The sequence below is a fragment of the Epinephelus fuscoguttatus genome, linkage group LG4 (genome assembly GCF_011397635.1).
Source record: "Epinephelus fuscoguttatus linkage group LG4, E.fuscoguttatus.final_Chr_v1".
NCBI classification, from domain to species: Eukaryota; Metazoa; Chordata; class Actinopteri; order Perciformes; family Serranidae; genus Epinephelus; species Epinephelus fuscoguttatus.
In genome coordinates, this window is record NC_064755.1 from 20445604 (window position 1) to 20459461 (window position 13858).

Sequence of the window (13858 nt, forward strand, 5' to 3'; positions counted from 1 at the left end):
TTTATCACATGACTTTTTGTTTAAAGCCTTGGCTTACTGTACACTGTACATTCCACTGCCCTGACCTGTCAGCTGATTAGAGTCAAAGCAACAATACATTTCATCCACTGGACTTCCAGTATTGTTTAATCATAACACCGTACTCAGAACATTTTGTCTTGTGCATACATAACTCTGCTTCCTCCAGTGTGTATTGTTTGCCACGACCTAAATGTCACACATGTGGGTATTTGTTGGAACAGTTTCAGACATGCTCACTGATGTTGTCGACATTAAACAAGAAGAAGCCTGCAGAGTTTAGTTTTGATATTTATTGTACAACTCATCAGCAATAATTTAGAACAGCATATGTGTAAAGCATTAACGAAATGTGCAACAGTTGCTCAGTTAAATCTTTAAAAAAATCCATAGACTTCTACAACATTGACATAGACATGTATACTTTATGGTATATTCACAGAAAAAAAAACTATTTACATACACACATGCCACTTTATATAACAGTTGATAACAGATTTGAGGCAAAAACCAGCTGAAGTAAACTACAAAAGCAATGTCATGTATGCAAAATACAATGAAAATCATCTGTTTATTCAGTCACGTGTGAAACTTAAAAAAAAAGCCGAACAACACTACACTTTGCAGGAATTAATCTCTTAGAAAAACAGGCCGAGATAAAGTTAAAGTTCAGAAAACTGCAATGATCAAAAGTCATGGTCACATGGCCACAGCTTCTTTCCCACCTTTGTCAAACATTTGGGAAAGCGAGGTTTTACATAATGATAGCATATAACACAGAGTTGGGGGGTGTGTCTGGTGTGTGGTGGGGTGCGGGGCCTTCAAATCTGATTATGATTTGAATCCTTGAAAGAGCCAGAAATAAGCAGTGTTTTTGTTAAATCTGGCAAATGACTTAATCACCACTGTACTGCATGGATTCATCACAAAGCATGTGTTATCTCTGAAATGATTTTTTTCCAAGACAACACAAGAAGAATGTTTTTAAGTGAACTCTAGTGATTGACCTTAAGGAGGATGAGGTGACTGTTTCTGGGGAGTAAAAGCAGAAAAAAAAGTGCACTTTACGTCTCAAAGAGTAAAGATCATCCTACATACAAACTTTGAACAGCTGGGAAAATACAGGTACATTCAATATCAAAGATCTATAAGGTGCTATCCTACAATGTTTCCTGGAGGTACAGGAGGTCACTGCATCTCTGTGCTGAAATGCTTCATTCAGGGTACGGTGCAGAATGCTGGTCGAGCAGCCCCTTGTGAATGAAGGCTTGCTTCTTTCCATTATTATGAATTATTTCAGTGATTGTTTTTTCTTTCCTCACAAGGAAACCAGAGCAAACTCAGTCAGGCTCTCCCATATTTTCATTATCATCAATGTGTGAATAGCTGTTGTTTTGTATGTATTGTTGATGATGGGGTGTGTGTGTGTTGGGAGGGGGGGTACCATTAATTTCTTCTCAGGAGGGACAGTGATGCCTCCCAACAACCTACCCAATGTGAAGTTGGGGGATGAGGTACTGTGGGCGTTACACTTCCGGGAGCACTTCTATTATAAGCCCATGTAGTGCACATTTACATGTTAATGAATCAGACTGTCTTCCAGGTAATAATATTTACAGTCAGAGTCAGCCAAGCTCTTAATAACCTTGGCAGAGGTCAGTTGCAACTTCATACATCCAAAGAGACTCGCTGATTGGGATATTGCGCACTGTTGTAGTACTCAAAGTTTTGGCACCAATGCTGCCACTTCAAAATATTTTATCAAAGAGGATAAAAAACTAACTCCAGCACAACACCGCCGTGTATTAATGTCAATCATTGTCGATAATCATTTAGATTGATTAGTCTAGCATAAGTGCAAAAGGCACACGCTGTCACAACTGTCCCCTGTTTCGCCAAGATATTGTACATGATAAACTCTTGTGTGAAACCTCGTTTTTAAAACTAGCCTAATTCTTTTTTTTAAAAAATGAAATACATAAACTCCTCAGCAGAATGCACGGAAAGGTAACACAGACAAATTAGCTCGCTTGACAAGCAGAGAACTGATCGTGTGGGCTTTGCTTGCTCTCTTGGGACGTGTCAGCGTCGTCGCCCTCCCCGTCGTCACTCGCGGGACTTTCCTCGCGCTCCTCAGGTGAGCCGAGCTCAGCCTCGTGCGACTCGTCGCTGTCTGGACTGTGGGAGTCCTTGGACTGAGACGAGGCTCCAAAGTGCACAGACAAGCCGGGGAAAGCGGCAGCAGCAGCCGCGGCCGCCGCTGCTGACGCGTGTGCGGGGTATAGCCAGGGGAAAGGGGACGCGAGCGCGGCCGCCGCTGGGTACATGTACTTTTCAATGTTGCTTTTGTCGAAAAAAGGCATACAAGAAGCCGCGGCCGAGGGGTTGATGAAGTAGAAAGGCATGCAAATAGGTGTCTGCTGTCCCACATTGCTTATTCCCATCAGAGAGTTCATAAACGCCAGGTCGGGTCTGCTGGGGTCTGTGCCCCCTAACCCGTTCCCAGGCCAGTTCATCTTTGGTTTTTTGGCAGCGCGATCATCTCCAAACTCTTGCTTGATCTTCACCGCTTTGGGTCCCTGCGACTTACTGCGCTCACATTCTTTATCTTTGCCATCGCTCTTCTCTGCCTCGCCACCGTATCCACTGTCCGTGTCTGTGTCATTCTCATTAAGCTCCCCGCCTTGGGTCCTCTGGATGACCGGGACACAGTTAGCTTGGCTGTCGGCTTTCTGCCCATCCTGTGCGTCCCCGGCGGGTAGCTGGTGCTGGAGCGGCGGCGCGCCGGGCTGGAACTGCGCCAGCACCTTGTGAAGGTGGTTGATGAGCTGCGCGCACCTCTGCTCTCGTGTCGTCCAGTTCTCAAACTGACTCAGGTACTGCAGGACCTCTTTGGCACAGGCCTGGAACCCGGAGTGGAACGCGTCCAGATCTGCATGAATGGAAGATTTCATCGACCGGTCCCCTGCGAAACATGCAATTCAGAGATCATTATGCTGTAAAGTGTAGCACATCATAATCCAGGGGTAAAACGGGCGCGTGTTAATGGCACGTTCTCTCAAAATGCGCATCATCCTCTATATAACACACACCTTTTATTGTTCTATTCATGACTGATAAAGTTTCTAATAATCCAAACAGATTATTAATGCATCCTAATCTCACTGACAAAGACCAAGAAGCTCAGATTCGTGTAAAACATTTCTATTAACTTAGGGTTTTGTTCATCTTACCATTCTGCAAAGCAATAATCTTCTGGTGCTGCTGCTCAGTGACAGCAGTCAGTGCGTTCAAGTGTTTCAGCGTTAACTCCAGGACAACTGCTTTCTCCAAATGCCCGAGCGTCTTAGGAGAGAAAAAACAAAGGTTCACATGGCTGTTGACGACATCTCTGACATGTAAAGCCAGGTCTGAGTACGTAAAAACATTTTGTAGTGTGGGGAACTCACCGACAGCTTCAGATGTTCGGGTAACAAATCCTTCAGCTGGCCAATACATTCGTTGATTCTGTCTCTCCTCTTCTTCTCTATCAACCGGTGTGGTAACTTGTATGCGTCCTGCTGGCGAAATTATAACACAGATATACATGTAAAAAGTTACTGTGTCATACTTATAAATTCTGCTGAGTTTCACACACGCACACATGTTGGGTCATATAAAACACGGATTAAATATTTAGATTGCCTGAGTATAAGAAACCGCACGCACCTTCCCACCATCCTCACGTTTAATTCCCCTTTTGGATTTGCACATGTACAGAGAGGGGTAATCCACCCTACAGCAAAAAAGGAAAGTGTCCGGTTATTCACCAGGTTGTCACAACAGTTTATTTGACAGACTTTGACAGAGTTTGCCAAAAGCGACACTCACCCCAAGAAATCTGCGTGCTCCATGAACTGCCTGTCCTGTAAATGCGGTATTCTTTCATCCATCACTTCTCCACTGCTGCTGATCGACTCCTGAGCTTCTTTTTGGGGGGAAATGTTTGTTATCCCAAACGACCACGATCCACTCACGGACGGCTGAGGGAGATGCTGCACGGTGCGTGTCCTCCAGTGGAGCTTCGCTTCAGACTGATGTCTATAGTTCCCTGAGCTGAGCTGCCACTTTGCAAAGCCGTCGGTGCTGTGGTTAGAGCGCACGCGCGCCTCCGGTAGGGAACAGCTTCCGACTCACGTGTAGTCTGCACCAGCACAAAGTCCGGTAATTAGACCTTCTCTGTGTTAAAGCTGCTATCGCCGCTGTTCCTATAGCGATGTAGTCCAAACACTTTTAACCTGGTTACTGAAACATGATTCATGCGCTAAATGTAGCAGAGGGAAAAAAGGCGCACAGGCGAGACACAAAGGCATTAGTTCACAAACGGGAGCGTGAGGATAAACTAAACTCGAGCTTGTCTTGTGAGTGTAAGTGACAGTCTGTGAGATTTAATGTGCTCTAATGATTCACCAAACTATCATGCGCGCAATTTTGGAGAATCCACATGCTCTAAATGTTCCCCTATCACTAAAAAAACAACCTGGGAACTTCTTGGTCTCTCCATAACAACACACAATAAATGCCAATATAAAGTGAAAGCATATAAACACTAAGCGTCAACAAATATTAGAGGTGTGCGTGTGTGCAAGCCGTGCGCGTGTGCCACTCCGTGTTGTTGCCCGGAGCGGGGAGTTCAGGGTAACCTATTCACACATCTCCTGTTGTTAAAAGCTGCGTTGTCAGTAACCATGGCACCGGCCCAGCTGTGTGCTCAAACACGTGCATCGAGGCTCTTTATCAATCTCAGCGAGGGTGCTGCTCTCCCACCGCCATCTGAGTGTCCTTAACTAATGATAAAATATTAACCATGGCATGACAAATATTGGCGTGATAAATGCTAAATGAGGTTTTGTGACTTTTTTATTTGGTGTCCTAAAAAAATAACATCCAAAGAAATCAGCAAATGTCCCAAAAGTGAATCAAAGTCAGTGAATGTGTGGTGTTATTGCTTTGTTTACTAGTGATAAAAGTAAGAAAGTTACAGAACTTCCCATCAAAATATGTTTAATAATCCCAAAAGTTTTGTAAATGACTCCAGGAAGTTAATCTGACTGTCAGAGACACCTGTTCCTCTCTTGTGGACATTTAAGTGCTCAAAAACACTATAAAATCCGAGCCCCTGTAATGCCCTCACATGCCTTATGATCACATTACTTCTTCCTGTAAGTCATGTGACTCTTTCTGGCTGGCAGCATATGGCTCTCTTGTGTAACAGTGCTGACAAAGAGTGATCCAATCACCCTGGCTCTCAAATGAAGTGTGACCTCCTCTGCGGTGGCTTCTCATTAACTCATACCTGCTGATTTGTCTCCTTACTTTCCCTTTCTTGTCTTCAACGTAACTACAAATGAAATCATCTCACAGTCGTATGTTGGAATCCCCCTTTGTGACTTCCTGCCCCCCTTCCCTCCTCTTCCTTTCCTCCACAGTGTGCTGCCTGCTCTATATGTGGCACTGGAGCCGCTTTAGGAATCCAGTCCAAATGTTTTCCATATTAGTTCAGAGCCTTCTCTGTTTCCAAATAGCAGCCGAGCTGGGCTTATGGTGAGAGGAGGCTTTGGCAGGGAGGGGAAGGGAAGGGGAGAGAGGCAGACGGCAGGCAGGCTCATCCACCCCAAACAGTGCAACAGTAAAAGTCGAGAGTACAGAAAGGGAGAAGAGTGTAAAGAAAGGAGGAGAAATGGGGCAGGGGCAGAAAGGTTCCTCAGACAAGAAGGAGGGCAAGAAGAAGAAGAAGAGAGATGAAAGCCCAGCGCCAGAGGACGGCCATAAGTGCAGAGTCTGTCGCTTCCCTCTGCTCGTCGCCCTGCTCCAGCTGCTGTTGGGGGTGGCCGTCACAGTCGTGGCCTTCCTTATGTTGGCCATCAGCCCCTCACTTCTGGCCAGGGAGACGCCACACTGGGCTGGAATCATTGTAAGCTCCATCCTTCTGCTCTAACATCAGCCACTGCATTCACATGTTTGCATGAACCCAGAGTCTCCATTTCTGATACTTCTGCATGTCCCCAAGATTTAATCCCTCAGTGTGTTGCTCATCTTCGCCACACTGCATGCCAACACTGGCCCTCACCCACCTGTCTCAGCCAGACGGTCACTGTAGGCATGGGAAATCACTGCTATTGTCATGTTCTAATAAATCTCCATCTGTCATATTCATCTGAATGCATACACCTGAATCTACAATCCGTCTCAGTCACACAAGCCTGCACCTTCTGTTGTTTTTGTTGTGTGTCCAACAAATTCTCAACATCTGGCCTGGTGAGACGAGCCAGCCTATCACAGCATGTTACACTTCAGCTTGACCTTTGAACACCGAAGTAGCACCTAAATACCTTATTATTATTATTATTATTTGCAAATGTGATGTGCATTTTAGATTAGATTGTACTTGCATCATCCTTACCATCAAGATACACACATAAATACATCACAGTTAATTAACTTCATCCAAAAGTTGACCTTGGACTATAAAGTCACTTAAAGATTAACTTTAGGCCAATATTTTTAATTAGGTTTATATAGGTAACAATGTATGTCATTTCAAAACTGCATTGCCCGAAAAGGTTCCAAGTTTTCTAAAGAACATTTGGTCATAAAACGTTAAGTCGAGCATGTGAAATGTTGTACTAAAGTTGCAGTTTACTTTATTTCACTAAAAGGAGTTGAAGTGTTCCATAAAATTTATGTACTGGTGTGTAAGTGTTGACAGGAGGAGCTGAGGAGTCAGTTGAAGTGCCGAGGCCAAGACACACCAAACCGACATTAAAGAACTCGTGGCGACGAAGGCAGACTGTTGCGTCACCTAACATCGCTTCTGTCTCGGCCAAAAGTTGAACTTGAACACAACGCAAAAGACTACAGCCAACAGTTAACTAGCACATTTATTCTGCACCTGCGTGAGAGGAAATAACTCTCCAAAACAGCAGGTGGTGGTAGTCTGTATTTGTCTTTTAAAAAGGGAAACAGGAAAACCAACAGGACAGATTCAAGACGCTAGTTAGCCAGTTAGCACATTAACAAGACAGCCCAGTGTTGAAAGAGCAAACAATATTTACCGTGCACTCGTGAACAACAACACAAATGGTTAGGAACGGTTTAACCTAAAGAGCTCAGAGCTGATAAAATTATTCTGATGTAATATAACAAGTTTGTTTCGATATCACGCCCTCTTGACTTTAGCCATTACACCGAGCTGACCTGCAAATCAGAGTGATTTCTCTCACCCACAGGCTCCGACGTCTTCAGCACTGATTCAACTCACTGAATCAGTTGAAAAACAGCCAACATGGGATGAATAGTGCCAATGGTGACGGACACACTAAACTAGGACAACAGACGTTAACTGACAACTTGATACTGACCAACAGTTGACCATTAGCTTGGTGTGTCAGGGCCCTTAGAGCTGAAATCAGTTGAAATCAGTAAAATGTACCTGTTAAAAGCATGTGGAAGTTCAATTAAAGCCTTATAGGAAGCTGCCAGCTTATATGTAAGCAATGAAAGAAGTTAAACCAACAGTTGAGGAGTAAAAGCTGCCTGAGCATTGGAGATAAAGGAAGCTGGGTAACGGTAGTTGATGCCATAACCATGAAAGTAACTCAAACATCAGTTGGCGCATGAGCACTAAAAGCAGTTGAAGTGTCAGAGTGCTAGAGCTGACAGCAGTTGAAATCAGTTGAACTGAAAGCTGCACATGCCTGTGAAATATCAGTCTAAATATTGTGGGAAGTTTCGGTGTCAGTTTGTGTGTAAGCAATGAAAGAAGCTGAGCTAATGTTTGAGGAGTGACAGCAGCTGAACTGTCAGCTGAAGTGTTATAGATATAACAAGCTAAAATGTCAGTTAGTGTCTCAGGCATGAAAGCAAATGAAATGTCAGTGGACATGTAAACACTGAAAACAGTTGAAGCATCAGTTGAGGGCAGTGAACATTTTATATGAAGACTAAGAGATAGATGTTTGAATGCCAGTTAATCTATTAACAATAATAGCACTTGAAATGTAATTTGAAGTGCTATATTAAGTTGAAGTGTGTTGACAGATGACATGTGACACGCTAAAAGCAGTTCAAGTGTAACTTTTTTACGTTGTTATTTTTGTTTGTTTGTTGCATATTTTAAAATATTTTTTTAAGTGAAATTTCTGTGAAATTTGGAATATTAAGAATAAAAAGGGTCATTTTTCCTCATCAGTATAAATTAGAATAAGATTTAAAGTCACATTTTGGTGATAGAAAAAAAACAAACATGTTGTTCCTGTTTGGATCCGCTCCTAGCTTATCACAGACGCCATCTGCTCTCGAAAACATCCCTGGACACCAACATCCCGAGTTAGATCCTCACGAGATTCAGCCGAGTGAAAAACACTGAGGTCATCAAGAACTTTCCAGAGAATCCTGAGTGCTTAAGAACCTGAGAAAAACATTTAAATAAGATGCTGCACGCCAGTCACAAGACTCCAATTGCACTGAAGGAGATAGAGAGTGAGTGTGTGTTTGTGCGTGTGTGTGTGTGTGTGTGTGTGTGTGTGTGTGTGTGTGTGTGAGAGAGAGAGAGAGAGAGAGAGAGAGAGAGAGTGGGAGAGAGAGAGATAGTAATGTAATCAGATGACAGCTTACTGCTGAGTCATGCAATATTAAGAGACACCCCTGAAAACCCAGGCACAGGATACTTCCTAGAACAAGTTTCTATACTGTATCTGCCACACATACTGTACATCACATGCAGTAGGTATATACAACAACAAAGTACATATGCTGCAACACAGATACATGTGTTGGTGGCATTTGTTGTAAGGCTTCAAAATGAGTATCACGTTGATGTTTTTATCGTCCCAATACTAGTGAAACTAGCCAAACTGTGTCAAATATTTTCTGATGTGTCGTTGCAGCTGTGTTTAGTTTCCATCGTGGGCTTCATCCTGTACTGCATCACCTACCGCCGTGACGAGAGATCGTCTTTGCAATTCTGTGTCAAGGTGAGTTGACACACCCTGTTTGACACATTCTCTGTTATGTCATGTGCGGAGTCAAATCAGGTCTCTCTATCAACGCACACCATGTCTCGTTGAAGCTGACCAAAGGTTTAGTGTGTGATCCAGACAGAGAAGAAGTTTGCACAGATCAATGTTTTACCCACTGAGATACTGTGATTGTTAGACAGCTGCTGTCAAGGAACTGCAACTGTAGATGATATACAGCGAAAGGCATTTAACTGCATTCTTGTTTAAAAGAGCTCCGTGGGGATTCCTATGAGTGAATGACTGCATTCATTAATCTGACTTGATTGTACAGCTTAATTAGCCGTACAATATATGCAGTTGGAATTTCAAGGCAATTAAAATCAGTCCGCCATTGTTTGCTACCGAGAGGCAGATCCTTGGAAGCAGCGTCCTCTTCTTTTTTTTTTCCCCCAGTCTGGCTCTCGTGTGCATACCAGGTTCAAATATGTACATAGATTGTGAAGACAGGGCTTCAAAACACTTCAGCAGTATTTTGCCTTAAGAAGTGCAGCTAATTTGCAAAATGGTCTTTGCAGGAAGGCATGATAAAAAGCCAATTCTAGGTGTGTAGTTTTTAATACCATCAGACTGTCTGACTCACCAAAATAACAAGAATTTTCCTAATTAACATCTTTATGTACAAAGTTTACAAAGCAGTCTTTGGAAATTTTAAATTGTCTTGTGAGAAGTTAACAAAATGATGCGTATTTCTTACTCTTTTTTGAGTTTAAGCCCTCAGTGTTAAGATTGCCGTTTTTACCCTTTTTCTGCACTTTCTCATCCAGAAGTACTGTTATATCAGAAATAAAGCCAAATTAAGTATCTACCATGCAGAAGTTCCCCCAAGAAACAACGTATAGACTCTCAATCATCACTTACGGCCCACTAGAAGTGTGTATTTTTCTGCAGAGACGCTGCCCCCTGCCTTCTTTTTTCTTATTTCCTTATTATTTTCTGTGTTCGGGACGTTACGGGCGTGTACCTCCACAGGACTCAGGTGACGTTGGGGCTTTATAAAAATGTAGCAGTCAGGTGACAGACCGTAAGCAGCAGGCATCCAAGAGACACAGCCAACAATCCTGCATAGTGTACCTTTAAGTTAAATGAGTTGCCAGAACAGCTGCCATTAGCCCACAGTGCCTCTTTCTCTGGCCCTAAAAACTTTAATTTATGATTGCCATTAATTCAAAATACTGAATGATCTCATAGGTTGTTGTTTTTTTGCTTTAGAATATATGGCTTTGCTGTCAGTTTGCTTATTTAGTTAAACTGTCCTTGGTGAAAGGAGTGAGTGAGTGAGTGAGTGAGTGAGTGAGTGAGTGAGTGAGTGAGTGAGTGAGTGGAGTGAGTAGATAATGTGCTGTAGCTGGAGACATTTCTGGTGTTAAGTGTAACTATGTTGTCAGATGAAGGTCTCTGCTTTTCGATCCCTTTCAAAGGATTAATATTGTTTCAAGATGCTCAGTTACTCAAACATTAGTTTTCCGAGTTTGTAAGTGTTCACTAAAAAGTGTTCCAGGACAACATATGTACTATAAACAGCAACATAAATGTTGAGTCTCTTCAGTGTCTACCTGCTTTGTGTTTTCAGATCATTAGTAAAGTACATAATGTTCACTGTAACACTTGTCGATGCACTTGCTCTACATACATTTCCCCTGTATCCGCCTATACTCCAGATTTCACAGCTGTTCCCAAATGAATTAAATGCCATTTCAAATCAAGCACCGCTCATCATTTGCATAATTCCATAAGCAGCATGTAACTGAGAGCAAAATACACCAGCGAATGAGGGCTCCTGTTATATAAGCGAAGGATTAAGATGAAGGTTTAGTGTTATTGAGATTGTGCAATTGCATAAACAACACAAAGCCTCTGTCACATTTTACAACTGTATTTTTAGATGCTCTCTGTTGTTCCACATGCTCGCACAGGACGCGCACTAAAGGTGGGAAGCGGCTGTAGCTGCAGGGCAGTCTTGCATGTGCCATGTCTCCTCTGCGTTAAGAGCTGGGCTCCTACTCTGAGGGTCAGGCCTTGCCTTGTAGTATTGTGGGTAATCTCTTTGAATTCAACTTGCCACAGGCACTGAGCCAGCATGTCTGTTTCTAAGCTACAGTTTTGGCACTCTGGGTTAATCATCATGAGACAACAGACTAAAGTAGGAGCCAGACTTTCAGTAAAAAAAAAAATACAACAGTTGAAGAGAAGAAAAGGTTTTTTGATCAAAGCGTTCTGGGTAAAAGTGCACGACCTTTGACCTGTCTTCTGCCCTCCGCAGCTCCTGTACTTCATCCTGTGTACAATCGGCCTGGTTATTTCAGTGCTGGTTATGGCGTTCGCCGGACACCACCACAGACAGACCAATAGCTTCAGCTGTGAGCAGACAGGAGAGGACTGCGTGTGCACGCTGGATAAAAACGACCCAATAGCCCGCACCTTCACCTACGAGGGAGTCAGCAGCTGCGAGGACATCACTGGGACACTCTCACTTTACTTCCTGATCCAGATCCTGCTGAACCTGGCCCAAGCAATAGTCTGTGCCGTCGGTGCCTTTATCATGTGGAAGCACCGTTATCAGGTCTTCTTCGCCGGCCTACAGATCGGCTCTCCCTCCTCTCAGCAGTGGCACAAGGTTTAACACCATGATGACAGAGTTGATAGGATGACTGTGATCAGTCAGATCAGGTTGGAGGGTAGTGCCAGCAGTGTGATTACACTCTGTGGGACGGGGACATTTGCCTTTTTGGTGTGTGCCGAAGTGTGTTTTCTTTGATATGAGTTTATATTAACCTTTTGTGGTAGTTGTATTATTATGGCTTTTTGCACAGATTTTGTATACCATATAAGTAACTTTATACTTCTAGTTTCCATTGTTATAAAAGATAACTTGAATAGCTGAAAGGAGCAAAACAAGTGGTTTATTTACAGATAATTTTTCCACATTTATAATTATCTTGCTCTCGTGACGTACATAATATAATCACAAGACAAATTATGAGCACAACACTGAAACCAAAATAGTTCATTTTGTTATTCACTTGACTCCAAACATACACACAATAGCAACATTTCCTTTGGTTTGAGTTACTGAGTTTTAATGATCATGATTAGTTCCAGTAATGCTTTGAGAGGCAAACTGAATCACTGTGTTGTCGGATTATGGTTTGCAAAATGTTAAATGGCACTGCCTTAAGCTTTGTTTTCACTCAGAAAAAATGTCAAATATTGTCTAAATGCTGTAGCAAATATTAGTGACACATCCTTTTACATCTTAATTCTAAAAAAAAAAATCTGTATTAGTTTATTGCCTTACAATGAGAACACATTAGACGTCGTATTCAAGTTTTTCACTATTATTTGCAGCTGCCTGCTGTAACTCATTTTCAGTGTTTGACACACAACAAAAGCAAACTAGGTGCATTAACTCCATGAATATCCTCTGTTTTGTCTCTTTTTCTACTATATAAACTGCAGCTCTGTAAATATCGCATAAAAACTTGATATAAAACAACAGCAAAGTACTTTTAAACTTAAAGAAGTAGCCCCTTTAATACTCCAAACAGTCCAAAACAGATCCTGACAGCAGTAACACAAGCTGGGCAGGGTATACTTCATGAGACTGGATCCAGACTGAACTGGGCTGTGGCTTGCGAAGGTGGATGCCAGGCCAGTAGCCAGCATGACTCAAACAGCCTGTAGGAGTCAAACTACTGCAGCCACAAAGGGAGGGGGGAAGGGGCCGGGGTGAGGAAAGGGGGGACTCAGACAGGCAGCTGGACGGAGGTCACTAAATCATCTCACAGTGTTTACAGTGTCTCGGGTTGTTTTCGTTCAGGCAGGACAGAGCAAAAGGGGTGAAACAACCAAAGTATTGTAGGTTTGTATTTTTAAGAAGGCTTTGCCCTGCGCAGAGGTTCAGCTTTATTTTATTCTTACTCTCGTCTCAGGTGCCAACAGCAGTCGCCTACAGTCTATACATGCTGAGTAGGGAATGGTAAACGTGAGGCAGTTTCCGCAGCAAATTAGATGAACCATGTGCCCAGAGGAAGAGTGTAATTAGTGTGCAATGCAATCTACTTTCTCAATGCTGAAAAAAAAGGTTGATTGACTGGAAAAGATGTAAAAAATGCTGTTTATTTTTCACCAAGTGTGGTGTTTGAGTGAGGGGAAAAAAAACCTGCCAACAAGTGCATTTCCTCTTTCGAGACTATCATGCTGTTTGTGGTTACAAATACAAATTTTTGTTTCAGTTATGCGCAGTTTCCTTTTTCCTGTTGTGTCACCACACACACGCAGTTAATACGCAGAGGGAGCCAATTCAGACCAAAGTATTACTCATATTCAAATGAAGGGACATGCCTTTGTCATTAATTTCATTGTTACCAGTAGACTGAAAACTGAGCAGAAACAGAATCAGTGAGCATCTGTAGCTATGAATCCTCCACACCATAAGGCCTGCATATTAAAACAGAATTAATCATCAATATTGACTCGAATTATATAGTTCCAAAAGTTAAAGGCAAAGTTAGCCATCTTTTATATGGATGTCCAATCAGTGTGGATGGTAAATAAAGTGGATTAAAGTAATAAATTCCTCAGTGTGTGTTACATTGACTGAGAAAGCTGAGTTCACAGCCGCAAAATCTGTTGTTCTTCCTGCATCCAGTGATGTCATTTGATGCCACAATGACATCATTGGAGGCAGGAAGAGCAACAGGCTATTTCAGCTTGCGTGCTCTAGATGCCACTCAAAAATCCTTGTTCTCTTCAGTTGCAAACTAGCTAAAGAGGATACATTT

At 42.6% G+C, this 13858-nt stretch overlaps 2 protein-coding genes across 3 annotated transcripts; one reads left to right on the forward strand and one right to left on the reverse strand.

The window, feature by feature from the left end:
- Positions 1-296: 296 nt before the first annotated feature.
- bhlhe41 (basic helix-loop-helix family, member e41) lies at positions 297-4649 on the reverse strand. 2 transcript variants are annotated; one of them, XM_049575143.1, is made up of 5 exons: positions 3889-4649; positions 3727-3793; positions 3468-3578; positions 3252-3363; positions 297-2983 (listed from the first exon to the last, which is right to left on the reverse strand). In XM_049575143.1, exons 1-5 carry the CDS (start codon positions 3948-3950, stop codon positions 2040-2042), a joined length of 1296 nt encoding a protein of 431 aa, XP_049431100.1. In that variant the 5' UTR covers positions 3951-4649; the 3' UTR covers positions 297-2039. The 2 variants fall into 2 exon arrangements, with proteins under 2 accessions (XP_049431100.1, XP_049431101.1); XM_049575144.1 differs by having other exon boundaries at positions 3468-3575; positions 3889-4645.
- An 875-nt stretch (positions 4650-5524) lies between these two features.
- sspn (sarcospan (Kras oncogene-associated gene)) lies at positions 5525-13312 on the forward strand. Its single transcript, XM_049574765.1, has 3 exons — positions 5525-5971; positions 8946-9032; positions 11338-13312. Exons 1-3 carry the CDS (start codon positions 5738-5740, stop codon positions 11695-11697), a joined length of 681 nt encoding a protein of 226 aa, XP_049430722.1. The 5' UTR covers positions 5525-5737; the 3' UTR covers positions 11698-13312.
- The last annotated feature ends 546 nt before the right edge of the window (positions 13313-13858 follow it).

Excerpts from the sequence above, each read along its gene's own strand:
- bhlhe41 (XM_049575143.1), bottom strand. The coding sequence starts at position 3,950 with ATGGATGAAAGAATACCGCATTTACAGGACAGGCAGTTCATGGAGCAC. Across the intron at positions 3,794-3,888 it reads GAGCACGCAGATTTCTTGGG|GGTGGATTACCCCTCTCTGT; the intron begins GTGAGTGTCGCT and ends TTTTTGCTGTAG. Across the intron at positions 2,984-3,251 it reads GATTATTGCTTTGCAGAATG|GGGACCGGTCGATGAAATCT; the intron begins GTAAGATGAACA and ends CATGTTTCGCAG.
- sspn (XM_049574765.1), top strand. The coding sequence starts at position 5,738 with ATGGGGCAGGGGCAGAAAGGTTCCTCAGACAAGAAGGAGGGCAAGAAG. Across the intron at positions 5,972-8,945 it reads CACACTGGGCTGGAATCATT|CTGTGTTTAGTTTCCATCGT; the intron begins GTAAGCTCCATC and ends GTGTCGTTGCAG. Across the intron at positions 9,033-11,337 it reads CTTTGCAATTCTGTGTCAAG|CTCCTGTACTTCATCCTGTG; the intron begins GTGAGTTGACAC and ends TGCCCTCCGCAG.